The sequence below is a fragment of the Cyprinus carpio genome, chromosome B5 (genome assembly GCF_018340385.1).
Source record: "Cyprinus carpio isolate SPL01 chromosome B5, ASM1834038v1, whole genome shotgun sequence".
Lineage (NCBI taxonomy): Eukaryota > Metazoa > Chordata > Actinopteri > Cypriniformes > Cyprinidae > Cyprinus > Cyprinus carpio.
In genome coordinates, this window is record NC_056601.1 from 11,370,143 (window position 1) to 11,385,434 (window position 15,292).

Consider the following 15,292-nt stretch of genomic DNA (forward strand, 5'->3'; position numbering starts at 1 on the left):
TTTTATCCAGTCTTAAGTGTCACATGATCTACTGATTTGGCTCTCAAGAAACATTTCTGTGAAAACCATTTTAAAAGAAAAATGACTGACCCCAGACTTTGGAACAGTAGTGTAGTTTGTATTTCAACATGTATTTCAATGGTAGTGCTTCAGCTTCACAGCTTGCATGGTAAATAACTCTAAAAATAGATTGTTTAACTTTAAATTCATTGTCTTAAACCAGCGTCAAACACATTTTTGTGTTGTGTGTTCCATCTTGAGTGTTTTTATAACAGTCTGTGTTGAATTAAAATAAAAGTCGTAATAAATAGAAGTAGCAACAGATATTCAATGTAAAAACATTTTATCAAAAAAGAAAAAATACAGAGTAAGGACTTGTTTCTATCAACAAACTGTTGATTGGATGGAGGCAGATCTGAATGCAAGCTTGAGGTCAACTGTATGAAAGTGGCGGGGTATAAGTGGACTAAATAACTGAAGAATGTCCAAATGGCATCATGTGATCCTGAACCGAGCTTAATTATACCAATTAGTTGACGAGTCATTCATATAACCCACCGACTAACCGGATTTTGAGAAGATGCAATAGCAGTTAATGTCAGAGTGTAATGTGTCCTCTCATAGCAGAAGAATCTGACCTCAAGAATCTGTGCGGTGTGATCACTGCAGCACGAGTCACTCTGTTCTTTCCTAATGATTCTGTCTCTCTGTTTCTCTCTTTCTTTCTCTCCTAATGAAGTTTAGACCTCCCGTAGGTTAATGGCTGCTGGGACGTGATAAAGACATGCTACATTAACTCCTGTCTCTCTCTTGCACACACGCAACTGCCTGAGGGAGGCAGTAGCTCTGCATTGCTGCATTTCATATTAGTGAATTTTACTGTGGTAGATCTTCACTGCTGAACTCTGATCAGTTTGTCCTCTGACTAGCCAATGTCTCTTATAGGAAAACACCATCATCATCCCAAAGCAGCTGGTGTAAACACAGATGATTTGTGTTTCCTCACCTCTGCCGGGCATTATAGATTCGTTTCCATCTGCGTCTCTGCCTCGGTCTATCTTGCGGGATGGGCTGGTTGTGGGGTCCTTGATCTCATTGTCCCGGTCCTGGTCTGGGAGGTCTGTTAAATCCGGATCTGGTGCATTTGGATCTGAAACATACAATCACATACATAACTAATTAGGAACAAAACATTCACGGAAATGAATTTCAGTTCAGCATATGTTTGAATGTATTCGTTTTGATTTTAGTGTCAGGATCTTTTTATGTCTAAGTTCTTGTTTCTGCTTAAGAGTCAAGTATGAGTACAAAATCTAAGGGCAGAAACTGTGCATTCTGTGTGTATAAATATGACGTGTGGGCGGTATGAAGTCATGCTAACTTGGATAATGTTTAACTAAAATCTAATTGGTGGTTAATGAGTCAGCTGACTTAATCATCCACCAAATAGGGCTTAAATGACTTTACCTTTGGACATGCTGAAGATAAAGAAGGTGTGTGTGCGTATGTTTGTGTGTAACTCACCTTGGCCCACTTTCATGATGATCTTCATGGATCTCGTGCTACAAACCCCACCTTCTCTGTTTTCCAACCCTTCCTGTGTTCCATTAGAAGTTGCTGGAGAGAGAGAGAGAGAGAGAGAGAGAGAGAGGCTTGGTGATTGTCTTGGTGAATTAGGTTTAGATTTATAGGACTTTTGATTGGAATTCTTGCTGCAAAACCAAAGCAGGAAAAGGAAACCCTAATTTACCTCTATAAATCAGACGCAAAACACAAGCACATGCAAACACACATATACACACAGTCTCTGGCTAAGGAAATGCTCATTCAGCGCTTAAATCAGACATTGCAACCTAATATTACCTTAGAAACATCCAAAAACAAACTAACGTTTGTGTATGTGTCTCAGAATATGGACAAGATGAAAAAAGCTCCAGTGTATTCTCCTGTTACTAGTCCCTATGATAGTAATCTGATCCCATGGGAATGCACAAACACACACACACACAAGCCGCCATGCAGTAAGAAAAGCCATGTGTATGAATTTTCTTGCGTAGGCCCAGAAGCCTCAATGTTTCCTACAGAATGATCCCTGTGAGTTTGAGAGATCGGAGACACAAACAGACCTAAAAATATGCCACAAAGTACCATTTTGCATCTCTGCTATGTGTCTGAGAAAGACATAAGTGTGAGAAAGTGAGCTTGCTCTGAATAGGTGAAACACACATAAATGTATACAAAACACACAAACACACACTCCCACTACGTAGTTAAATAAACCAATATTGCCACAGCAGGTGATCCACCTTCATTCAATTTAATAACTCCCAATTACACTCGCACAAGTTCACACACACACATACACATTATTAGTTTCCATTAGTTCGTGCTCATTAAGAGGTGTGATTGAGAAGTGTCGAGAGTACATGTGTGTATGTGTAAGCACTAAGGAGGACCTATAGAACAGGTAAGATAAGAAATTATGATTGTTCACAAAAACACACACGTTCACAGCCATCACAGAGACTATGATTAGTCCTCACTAGACATGACACTTTAATTTAACATTTTCATAGAGTGTTAAACAAACACAAGAAGATCATTTTAACTTTTTTCCTGCTCAATTTAATCAGACAGAAGTTGTGCCCCTTTCGCACACTAATGCATGTTGTAGCATTACTGTATTTTCCACATTGGAGGCGTAGCGCACTGCGAGTACTTGCTTACTTGTTCAAATAACATGATAAAGCTACTAACAACATATTATGCATTTAAAATAGTTTAAACAGAAAAACACCATATTAGTTCTCTAGACTGCAACTAAAATTGTCAAAATGTTTTTCTTTTTTTGCATTTCCGACTATTTTAAATATAGCTTGTATCAATCAAAAATCACATTGTGTCAGTTAAAAAAAATTATAAAAATCTGAGTAAGTTGTGATATCCATTCTGCAGACAAATAACAAAAAAAATGGTTTGTTTAAATGAATAAGTGATAACAAATCTTAAACTTGCAGGTGAGTAAGCAGACTGAATCAGAATCACTGGTTCTGAGTGAATCGTTCAGAGCCATTACAGAAATTGCAACTTACTCCCTCATTAAACTGTTAAAGGGATGGTTCACCCAAAAATGAAAATTCTGTCATTAATTACTCCACCTCATGTCGTTCCAAACCTGTAAGACTTTTAATCATCTTTGGAACACAAATTATATATTTTTTAATATTTTTGATGAAATCCAAGAGCTTTCTGACATGGCATAGATAGACAGCAACGCAACTGAAATGTTTTATGGCCCAGAAAAGTAATAAGGACATTGTTAAAATAGTCCATGTGACATCAGTGGTTCAACCTACAAGAATAGTTTAAATTTCTTCTCATCCGGGTCAGTCTTCACCGCATGCACGAAGCCTTGTTTACAAGCAGAGGAATGCACACGCATGCATCGTGGTACTCTCATGAATGGCGGAGGAGACTGACACAGAAGAAATTGCTGAATAAAGTCTTTTCTTTGTGCACAAAATTTTTCTCGTAGCTTCATAACATTACGATTAAACCATTGATGTCACATGGACTATTTTAACGATGTCTTTACTATCTTTCTGGGCCATAAAACGTTTCAGTTGTGTTGCTGTCTATGCAGGGTCAGAAAGCTCTTGGATTTAATAAAAAATAACTTAATTTTTGTTCCGAAGTTGAACAAAGGTCTTATGGGTTTGGAACGACATGGGAGTGAGTAATTAATGACAGAATATTCATATTTGGATGAACTATCCCTTTAATTACTGTTTAGTTATATCTGACTTGAAATGAATCATTAACCATTAATTCAAGATTTTTCATAACAGAGTTTTGTAGATGTTGGTACCATTATCAGCACAATATCTGACAACTTTTTTTTATGTAGGCAGGACTACTCTTAAGAAACAGTGTGACATTTATATGAAGCAATCACAATAAGGATCACTTCAATGACAGCATCAATATGACAGATTCTGTCATTTGGCAGCTAAAAGAAAGTCATTTGGCTCTTAAAATATTTCAAGATTCCCCAAAAATATTTGGCTCCCTTGTTATTTTTTTATTCTTATTTTTTGTCTGGAGCCCAGCAAAAATTCAACACTGGTTTTCCCTTTCATTTCAATATTACCATCACTTGAAGAGGAAGGTCTTGTCTCTCTTCTAATTATCACTGCTTTGACCAGTATCGGAAACTTTATAGTGGCAGTATGGATCTGTGCTCAGAAAGAGCCGCGAGAGACTCCAGTGAGGGAGAAAGGCCAGGGGAGGGCAAAGTGCTTGTGAATGGCCCTTTGTGGGCGTGTATGGGGGAGGGGTGATGTGTGTGGTTGCTAGGAGCTGCTATGATGTCATGCAGATTGAGATGTATGGCAGTAGGCAGAGTGCCAGTCTCCTTACGGTAGCACCATGCCAACCTGTCACCATTCCAACCACGGAATAGCATCACACGGTGCTGCTGTGCACACGCACACACACACACACACACACACACACACACACCATCCTGACTCCAGGCTAAAACACAACACACATTCCAGACAGGCAGGGTAATCCCACCCTGTGTACTGTTCTGTCACTACATCACTGCTAGAGTTTTAGCTGGTCAGAACATTTCGGTCTAAATAGTTTCCTGCCCCTGTGCAAAAAAAAAAAAAAAAAAGGAAATTTGCTGCATGGATGGAATTAAGACTATTCATTTCTAGTCAGACTCACGTCGAACTGAATTCCAAGAAGAGTAAAATCATTACAGAGAACAAAGCAGTTATTTCAAAAAAGAATATAGCGTAAACACACAAATACACAAATCCCCAAGGACCATGCAGGGAGATTAACATGATTTAGATTTAAAAACAAGGTGTAAACACACATTAAAAAAATGTGAAGGGGCTGAGGATTTACCATCTGCCTCTATGTGAGTGTGTGTGTGTGTGTGTGTGTGTGTGTGTGTGTGTGTGTGAGCGTGCGTGTGAGAGTAAGAGAGAGAGACAAAGAATGAAATATTCAGTCTTGTCACAATAAATATAATGTTGCCCCAGTTAGCATCTCTTATTGACTGACATATAGTGTGGGTGCACTTTTTGTGTGTGTATCAGCGTTTGTTTGTAGCTGTACTCTCATGATTTGCCATCTCATGCCGGCCTCATATTTTATCAAACACACTCACACACATATCTAAACTTGTACACAAATACACAAACATAATCCCTGAAGTAGAAAAACAAGCAAAACACAGTAATATTACAGTATTTTTGGGGCAGTATTTTCACAAATAGTGAAAGGCAAATATATAGTGATAGATAAATTATATAGTCTGATTAAATAGCCATTTCATGTGAATTTTTATGTGAACAATGCAATTTAATGACAACACATGATATAGGTTAGCTGAAAGCCATTACATATTTTATTATTTTATAAATAATATAATATGTAACGGCTTTTAGCTACCCTGTTCTGTGGATCCTAGTACCAAGTGTTAATCATTTTAATAATAAATAATAATTGTTATAACTAATAACACTTTGTTAGCATTTTTCATAGCTAAAATGCAAAAGTAATTCAAAGGAATTACAATTAAAATAGAAATATATAATAATTAAACACTAAAAGTTTAAATAATAACAAAATAAGGCAGATAAAACCAGTAACAAGCACCTAGATCAAAAAATAAATGAAACTGAATACATAGTAATACATAAAAAATGGTAATTTACAGTATACTAGTCTTTTAAGTCATTGTATGGAATTTTAGTTTTGATGTTAATTAAAACTACAATAATGATACTACTACTACTAATTATAAAAATTAATAATATTTGGAAAATTATAGTCATACTTTGAACATTCCTTTTTTCCAAATATTAAAGATTCTAACATCAAGGACTCAAGAATAGTTTGGTTTCGAAGCAAGCGTTGAATATTCAGCTGCACGGCTCAGGTTTTGTGCCATATTTTCAAGTATAATCATGCAGCTGTTAAATCAGCATGACAGGCCCTGATTGAGCTGAAGTTCTCCCATCACGTCTCACAGAATGAGAGAATCCAAACCTCAATGAACGCGCATCAAATGTTCACAACCACAGCTGAGTCAGACTTTCGAAACGAATATTTTTGACAACTGTAACATTTACGTTTCAGTCGGCAGAGCCCAGTGCTGTTTCCCTCGAGTCTCTGACTGATGAGTAACTGAAACAAAGAGCGGAAGAAAAAGACGCTTCGCTGAGCGAGTTAGCCACAGTAGCCAACAGCTCCGCTCTGAGCCTTCAGGGAAAAGACAACTGGAGTCGCAGAAAGATCTGAAACACAGCTTTGTGGGAGACTAATAAATGTAGCTGCTAAAGGTTTTCAGTCTTTCGGTGGGTGAGCATGTGTGTTTGTCTGTGAGATTTGGGTCAGTGTTCATTCTAATGCAGTCGACATAACACAGAGAGCCAGTGACAGGTCACTCCAACACACACACACACACACATATGTACACAACTCATCAGATCAGACACAGCTAGATTAGATCTTCTTTTGCTTCCAGAAGCTCATCCAATCAGATCGCTGCACTGGTCCAGCAGTCGCATAACACCCGACCTTTAAATCCGCAGGAAGAGCAGCTCAATGGGAGTGCGTGAGTGTGTTGTGGAAGAAAATTAAAATGCAATAACCTTCCAGCCTCACACACTCCCCTGTAATTCTACATCCAAATACAGACGGAACTTAACGTGAATACCAAAAACGTAAATTTGTCTTCTCTGCCAACAGGTTCAGAGCAAGTGTGTTTGTCATAACTGTGTGTGTGTGTGTGTGTGTGTGTGTGTGTGTGTGTGTGTGTGTGTTTTAGGGGTGATGGTTTGTTATCTTCAACAAAGCTTATATTGTTTCAGTAGAAAATCCTTTAAAATGAAGCAACACTCATGAGGTCTGACGAAGAGAGGAATGAAACAAGAGAAGGCTCGGCCTGCTGTTCCTCTCTCTCTCTCTCTCTCTCTCTCTCTCTCTCTCTGCATGGATCACTGGACTGATGGAATTCAACACTTCTACCATGTAAACACTCACTCCTTTCTTACAGTTTTGATTGTTTTATTTTCCTTTCTTCCTGTTTGTTTTTGTTTGTTTGTTTGTTTGTTTGATTTCTTCTTTCTGTTTCTTTCTTCCTTTTTTCTTTTCTTTGCATTTCTTGGTTTTCTTCCTTCTTGTTTCTTTGATTTTCCTGCCCTTCCTTCATTCTTTCAGTGTTTTTTCTTAGTTTTTCTTTGTATCTTTCTCTTTTCTTTCTTTCCTCTGTTCCATCCTTCCTTTTCTTTTTCTTTCTTTCCTTCACTTTTCTTTCTTTTGTTCCTTCCTTTTCTCTCTTTCTTTACTTCCTTCTCTTTTATGGCTATATTTCTTTGTTTCTTTCCTCTTCGTTTTCTCTTTTTCTTTCTTCCTAGCTCGAGTTTCCTTCCATCCTTCCTGCTTCTTTCTTTCTTTCATCCTTGGTTCATTCATTGTTCCTTTCTTAACGTTTCTTTGTTTCCTTCTTTTTTCTCTCTTTCTTTACTTCTGTCTTCCTTTAGTAAACACTACCACCCATTCTCTCAAATTACCTGTAAGTGAAGAAAATGACCAGCACATTCTGTTACTGATCGTAGATGGCTATCTGTGTTCTTGCAAATTAGACCATTTTAAAACAACAACACAGACCATTATGTCTATTATATTCGGACCATATTAACAGCATTTCTAGGTAAAGCGTTTTGTGATTAATGAAGCAGAGGGGAAAAGTGGGCAGTACTCCAGATCTCCCAGAATTCAATATGTTTCATTTAGATCCTAATTTTGAAGACCTGCTTGCCCTTGCCATATTTTTAACCTATGCGTGTTGGAGAGAGAACAGAGATGGCGCACAATGGGAATGTAATTAAACGTCAATGTTCTGATGTCTTTCTAACACACACCTAGACAAACACTCATTACGTGCATTAGCTCCATGGGTAGTGTGACCCATCATGCATCACTGACCTTCATCGCCTACTGGGACATCCGCATGGGCATCACTACAGCAACAGTGACCATTACTACAGCAACCACATCCATACACACAGTGATCGTAAGGCAAAATGACAAACACATACACAGCGGAAATCTTGCTTGGTTTGGTGCACCTGGTGCTCAACTTCCCATAAGACAAAGAAAGATGAACTCCCTATTCCTTTCTTTCTCGGTCTCTTTCCTTCTCTCTTATTCGCTTGTGCCTCAAAGGGGAGAAAAAGTTGTTTAGCTGACTATGTCTTTTTGTGCTAGTACTTTCCAAAGAGGTCAGATATACCACAAACAAAGAACTGAAATATTCAGCCAATGTTTGTCTGCAAAGCACAACAGATTTGCAGTGTGTCTCTGTGTCTTGCTCTTGTATATGAAGTATTCCGAATAAATGTTTACAATAAGTGCTCACTGTAATTTAAAAATGCAGTTTAGTATTCAGTTGACCTCACATTAGCATGTCAACAGTGCCTATTCAGAGTTCAGAAACTTGGCCCACTCAGTCACAGTGAGGTAACATAGAAGCAAGATAGATACTATTATTCCAAACACCAGAATAACTAATGATAAGAGTAAAATGTTGGAAAGTCTGCCAAACCCTGTGCTATTCCTGGCTGCGTGTAACACCCGCCACTCTGCATATCCTTCAGATTTCAGTGTCAGAAACAGGCACCTGTAGTTCTGTTTTATCAAAATCCCTGTTAAAAAATTCTATGTTAAAAAAAACAACAACAACAACGACTATATTGGACAAAGCAGCAACCCAGCAGCTTCCAAATAGGAGTCTTAAGGACTCCACATCAGGAAAAAAAAATCTAAACAGAAAGATAAAAAAAAAGCTTTGAGGCAACACTCCAACAATGGAAAGAAATTAATCAAATAATTTTCAAATAAGATTATATTCGTTAAATGTATAACCTAATATCAACAAAATGTTCTTTACAGTATACGTTTGCTTGCAGTAGTGGGTTAAACGTTTCAGAGAGCTGGAGATATCAGGCTGACTGGATATTGGATTGCAATTCAATAGCCATATGCAATAGGAGCCAAATTCTTCTTACATTACAAAGCGGCTTAAACCAACCGTTTGCTCTTAGTTTTTGTGCATGTTAAAGGGGTAGTTTAAATCAGGCAACTAACACACACAACTCAATGTGATATTTGACCTCTCTCACCCCAGCGCGACCACAGTGAAATGAAGCCACTCATTTTCATACTTCAGCTGTGGCCTGAGAGACAGTTATGGTGAGAGGTTACACAAAGACCCACACACACACACACTCATCATTCTGGTGCAGCGGTTTGGTCAGAATTACTTCAAAGCTGGACTGTCTGAAATCAGAATCATATGTTGCTGACACAGCCTTAACACAAAAATACACACACACACACACACTCTCGACACAGTCAAGAGAAGCTGACCCTAAACAACCCTTAATTTAGCCCTTTTTAACTCCCTTAATCCTGAAAACATTGCAAAAACCATTAGAGCCTTTCTAGCAGCCGCACACTCCTCTTCATCTGGTCATTACGTGCATTTCATGCAGTGATAATCGCAAAATCTTGTGACTGCTCACTTTTTTTTTTTTTTTTTTTTTTTTTTTTATACTTTCCATCCCTGGCTTTTTTCTCTTTCCATCATATTTAGCACTCCCTTGACTGTATGACGGTACTGTTTCCATTGTCATGCTTTTCAAATCAACTTCTCAAACATATGTACATGCACACATCTTTTTTGACAATTTGATATCTTTCAGCAAGATTCATTTATGGAGCTAAAATTTTGATGAATGAGTAAATGGCTGCTGGTTTGGTTTCGAAATCAGTAAAACAAATGGCAGGGTTAGGGCTGATCCCTGTCAATGTAAATATCACAATCAGGTCACTAAAATGCAGAAATGCTTTAGAAATGCTTCTAAAGTCGATGTCTCATTTATAAGAGCTCAAATCACTCTCATCCAACAGGTTCCGAATTAAACCCGCACTCACACACATTTTAAACCTGTACTGCTTCATGACTCCACACAAGAGTGACATGATCAGCACAATGTCTTGCTGGAACTCATACTGGAATTAAATCAGGCCATAAAAGACAGTGAATTCTCAGAATCGCTCTTCACAATTAGAAACAGACACAGAATCTGACCAAGCACAGACTTCCTGACCCCAGTCCAGACATGAAAAAATACCCAAACAATAAAAACGCGCATAGCTTAACGCATGAATGACAGCGATGTCAAAAGGACTGCATATTTTTGTATTCATGCCTAAATGAATTTGATTACAAAAGAAACTATAAAATAAGAAATACTTTTTATTTGATGGGTTGTTGTTTTTTAATCAGTATTTTTATCTTGTTTTCCAAAAGAAATCTTAACGTCATGGAAACAAAAATACTTAAATAATAAAGGTTTGGTAATATTTGTCAATGTCAATGGAGTAAAAGGAAATAAAATGAATGCAAGATGTATTCTCTAAAAACGAGGATTATAAATGTACATAATTTTTTTTGTTAATTTAATGTTGTTTAAAGCATGGTTCGATATTTCTACTGGAAAACAAGACAAAAATACCAATTAAAAATAATTATTTTAGTGCATAGCACAACGCGTCTGGAGCACTTGAGCTAACTGTTGCGGCACAGCTCGACGGGAGAAAGTTAACATGTATGGCTTGGAGGCTGAGACAGAGAGACGGGAGAGCAGACCCGGCCTGCTTCAAAGAACTTCTGCAGACAGACTGGAGACGATTTGACAAATAGTTACATGGATAAAGGAAAAGAGCGAGGAGATTTCAGTTGCTGGATTGGCCTTTGGAGCCAGCGCGCTGAACCTTGGTAGGGACCACATTGTCTACATATTGACTTGAGTATCCTGGGATGTGGGCAACAACTGGAGTTTAGATTTAAACTAGAATTGATATTGATATAAAGACAGAATCAAAGACCAAAAGGGCCGTTTTAGGGTATGACGCGGGTGGCATGTTGATATGGTGAGTGTTGAGCTCGGCAAAAACTGGGAAACGTTGTCAGCATCACAGAAATCAACATACTGAGGGTACAGGAAAGGCACAGAGGCTAAGAGAAAGAAACACGACACCAAGCCAAAAGAGGCAAATATAGTGAAGGAGAAACAGCAGATTTTTGTGGATGGATAAAAAGCACCTGGAGTGACACTGTAGCAACTGAAAAAGCCTGACAGACACGCTCAAGGCGGGTGGGCAGAGCGACGCGTGATGATTTGTCAGTGTTAGTGAGGTCTGCAGCAGCATCTGACACAATCAGAACAAGCTAAATGGTAGCTATTCATTTTCGAACCACAAGACAACATTTCATTAATGCTGAGAGCTAACAAAAATATCATAAATGTGATAATTAAAAGACGCTATAAACTTTAACCACAAGAAATGGCAGGACACACAATCCGGGTTACAGTGTACACAGTAAAATGCTTTTTTACTTGGGGATTTTGAGAGTGTAATTAGTTCAGTATGCTTCCTTGAGATTGTGTGCGTTTTAAAAAAGTTCTAGTTAGTGGTCAGTTTAGCCATCTGGAAACATCTTGCTTACATTTAACACACAAGGCGAGGTTTATATTGAAAAGCAGCTATACTGATGCCAAACTACAATCAATTCAGGGAGTCACTGTATGTAAACAATGTAAATATGACATACTAATAGCGCACAATGTAAAAAGGCTTTTTCTGAGAAGCAAACGAATGCGTGTGAAACTGTCACGCTCTAAAGTCTCTCGCTGAGTTATTAACTCGGCTGACCAGTGAAAACAAGATGACCAAACAGCAAAAACCACTGAACCCATAACACAAACACATTTCAGCAGAATTATTTTAACCAGACTCATCCTGTTTACCACAGAAAGATAAAGGAAACTGGTTGCTAGGGAGTGTGTGTGTGTGTGTGTGTGTGTGTGTGTGTGTGTGTGTTTTACTGGGTCTAATAGCAGCCCTGCTGCTTGCTGGGGGTGTAGTTGTGGTGATGGGTCAGTAGAGGTGAAGTGGATTATGGGACATGTCTGGGCATCATGGCCAAAAGACCAAAAACTCAGTGAGGCATGGCAACCAATGAGACATGCCTGACTGAAAGTGTCTCTCCCTCCCACCCACCCACCCACCATAGAAAGAGTTAAAAAAGACAGTGGGGTAAAGGGGGTGGGTACACTGAGGCATAGAGAAAAGGGGACAGAAAAAGCATGTTTTTACCATGCTGTTTTTATCTCCTATGCTAAGGGTTTAGCATGCATTTATGCTGAACGTGTTGGAAATCTTTAATTCTGAATGAATGATTAATCAGCGCTTCAGTACAACTGTTGCATGCTGTTTGTGGCTGGAAAATCCTCCCTTCAATGAAAACCTCTTTCACAAAAGCTTGACTGTGCCATTTACAGATTTACACAAATATATTACCATTACTATGGAAGCCTCTTCCTGCTTTTATTTGTCATAACTGTGGCTTTATTTCTCGTAATTGCAACTTCATTTCCCACAATTGCAACTTTATGTGTCACACTGTGACTTTGCTTCTTTTTCCTAAATGGTATCTCTCATTTTTAGGCGTTATTTCAATTACACATTTTATTTTTTACTCTAAGGCAGAAACTGGCTGCTATATATTAAATATATTGACTTCTATTGTTTTTCTACAGCACTAATGATCTTTTCTATACTTTACCATACCCCAAACCATCACATAGTCCGTGGTTTAAATTAAACAACAACAAGGACCATTGGCTGGTCCACACATTATGATTTCTAGTTTGACTATTATTTTGGGGACATTTGGACCCATACGGTAGGTAAAACCTGACCCAAACACACATCTGAAATTGGACTTCTCATTAACTTCTACTGTATTTAAAATAACTTTTTAGATACAATAGATACTACAATAGATTAACACTAATTTGTGAAATACAAGTTTAGGGATTTTTAGTAGTGAATCAACACTCTCAGAAAAAATTGTGTACAGTAGCTTGTCTGTGAGGCAGTAGCTTTAACCCCTAAAAGTAGTACCTTACGGGTAGATATGATGTCCTTTTAAGGGTACTGCAGTTTCTTAATTATACAGTACTACAACTTTTGCAAGTATTTTCTGATAGTGAAAAATGAGTTCCTAAAAGTAAAATTGGAGTTACTTACAGGTGATGTAATAGTTTGTCAAGCGTTTGAATTCAAGTCCCATGTAGTTTGGACTGAACTCCTGGAACTTGATGGTGAATTTGATGTCTTTCTCTGGTTTGTTGCAGGTCACCAGAACATTGGGGTCCAGTATGGTGCTGCAGGACTCGGCCTGCTCTTTCTTCACCAGGTAGAGTTTATAAAACTCATACGGTCTCCCCATTTCCCCTTTGGGGCAGATAATGTCCAGTTTGTCACCGATTTCTGGGTAGATCACCAAGCCCTTCCCAGACACAAACCTGCAACACAAAGCAGACAGAGTTACAATAAATCACAAACACATTTATACAGTCTTCTGACTCTCAGTAGAATCTGCATCTCTGCAGACTTCATGATCATGAGAGGAAAAACTTGGGTTCAAATAGCCCTCCAGACTGCCAAGATCCTCCACAAAATGCTCCAGAGGGACTATCGCCGTTCCATTTTTCCTTTTAATAACATATTTCAAAATATAAAACAATTCCAAATATTAAAGAGAGAGAGCCACAGAAGAGCAGTCAGAAATGAGCTGGATGGGGATTAGACATGTAATGATTTATTAGACAGGGAAAGTGAAGCATCTGACTTCATGTATTAGAGTTTTTAATTTATTGTTCATGTGCTGATCAACACTGCTTGTACATTCAGGGAATACATGATTCATTCTCAGACTTGAGAATGTGTGTGTGTGCGCGAGTGTGTGTGTGTGTAACGGGAGATGATTGCAACACAGTCCTTTACACATTTTACTGCTAACCACACACAAACACACACAGACATGCCCTAAAACTACATGCACAGACAAAAACACTTACACAAAAATCCCCTAAAACTACAAACACACACACACAGCCTCTAATCAAAAAGACATGGACACATACTAAATAATGGCAAGTAAATATACAAAGCCTTTAAATAAAAACACATCAGTGGAGCTCAGGAGAACTTGCATTTCCCTGATATATGGTCCTGATCAAACTCAAATATTGTCTCTGTATAATTTCATTCTGCTGGTATTTCTGCACTCATGCACACACTCCTCGCTGAAGGCTGTTCGATGGTTTAACACACATAAGAGCATACGAAAGACGGATTAACAACAAAAACCTTTTACTGGGGCATAGGCATCCGTCTATTCACAAGACATGTTGTATGTGTGTTCATGTGCATGCGTCTGTGTCTGAGGTGTGTACAGGATTGTGAAATCCAATTATGACTGAGTGATTACAGCCATTGAGAAGCACGATTATGTTCTCAATGAGAAGAAGGGAAACAATGGAAATAGATAGACTCATATAAACAAGAATATAAACACACACACTGCAGTTATGATAGCTTATAATTGGTTTTTTTTTTTTTTCACTTAAAAGAGTAGAGAGGAAACACATCAATAACTAAAAAATGTGAATGAAAAACAAACCAAAGCAAACGGTAAGTGGCATGTAATATCAGAAAAGCGAGTCAGTGGGGATGCACAATATATATTTGTACCACATCAGTTATCGACCAATATTAAAGATTTTTTTAATGTATCAATAAAGGGTTTTATATATTATTTATTTAGTTTTGGTCATGATTTTTTAAATGAAAAAAAAAAAGAAATGAATGTTTATTCAACAAAGATGCATTAAGAAGATCAACAGTGACAGACATTTACAGTTTTACAAAAGATTTAAATTTCAAATTAATGCTGTTCTTTTGAACTTTTTATTCATCAGAATCCTGAAAAAAAAAAAAAATTTAAATTTTAAATTACTTTTTAATATATAAATATATAAAATAGAAAGGTATTATTTAAATTGTATTAATATTTTATAATATTAATGTTCTTTATTGTATTTGTGATGAGCATAAACATTCATTTTACCCCAAAGTATATTTGGGGTAAAAAAAAATACAAAAATAAGATTTTGTATATATTGTTGTTATTATTATTATTAAAGACACTGAAAAATTTTGACAAAAATTGACATCAAAATGAGTTTGGCAAGACCCAATAATGATAATCTGATGTAATAAATTATGACATGCACACGCAATGTTTATCATATTATGAGTTGGTAAACAGCCCAGAGATTAACTTTTAATG

General features: G+C 37.5%; 1 protein-coding gene across 1 annotated transcript in view; it reads right to left on the minus strand.

Moving 5' to 3' along the window:
- Positions 1-15,292, minus strand: part of LOC109072182 (ephrin-B1-like) — a 33,319-nt gene that overhangs the window by 3,833 nt on the left and 14,194 nt on the right. Inside the window, exons 2-4 of the mRNA XM_042724289.1 lie at positions 13,186-13,463; positions 1,525-1,617; positions 1,007-1,150 (exon numbers count right to left, since the gene is read on the minus strand). Of these exons, the coding sequence (XP_042580223.1) occupies positions 1,007-1,150; positions 1,525-1,617; positions 13,186-13,463 (515 nt within the window). The remainder of the gene's footprint in view (positions 1-1,006; positions 1,151-1,524; positions 1,618-13,185; positions 13,464-15,292) is intronic.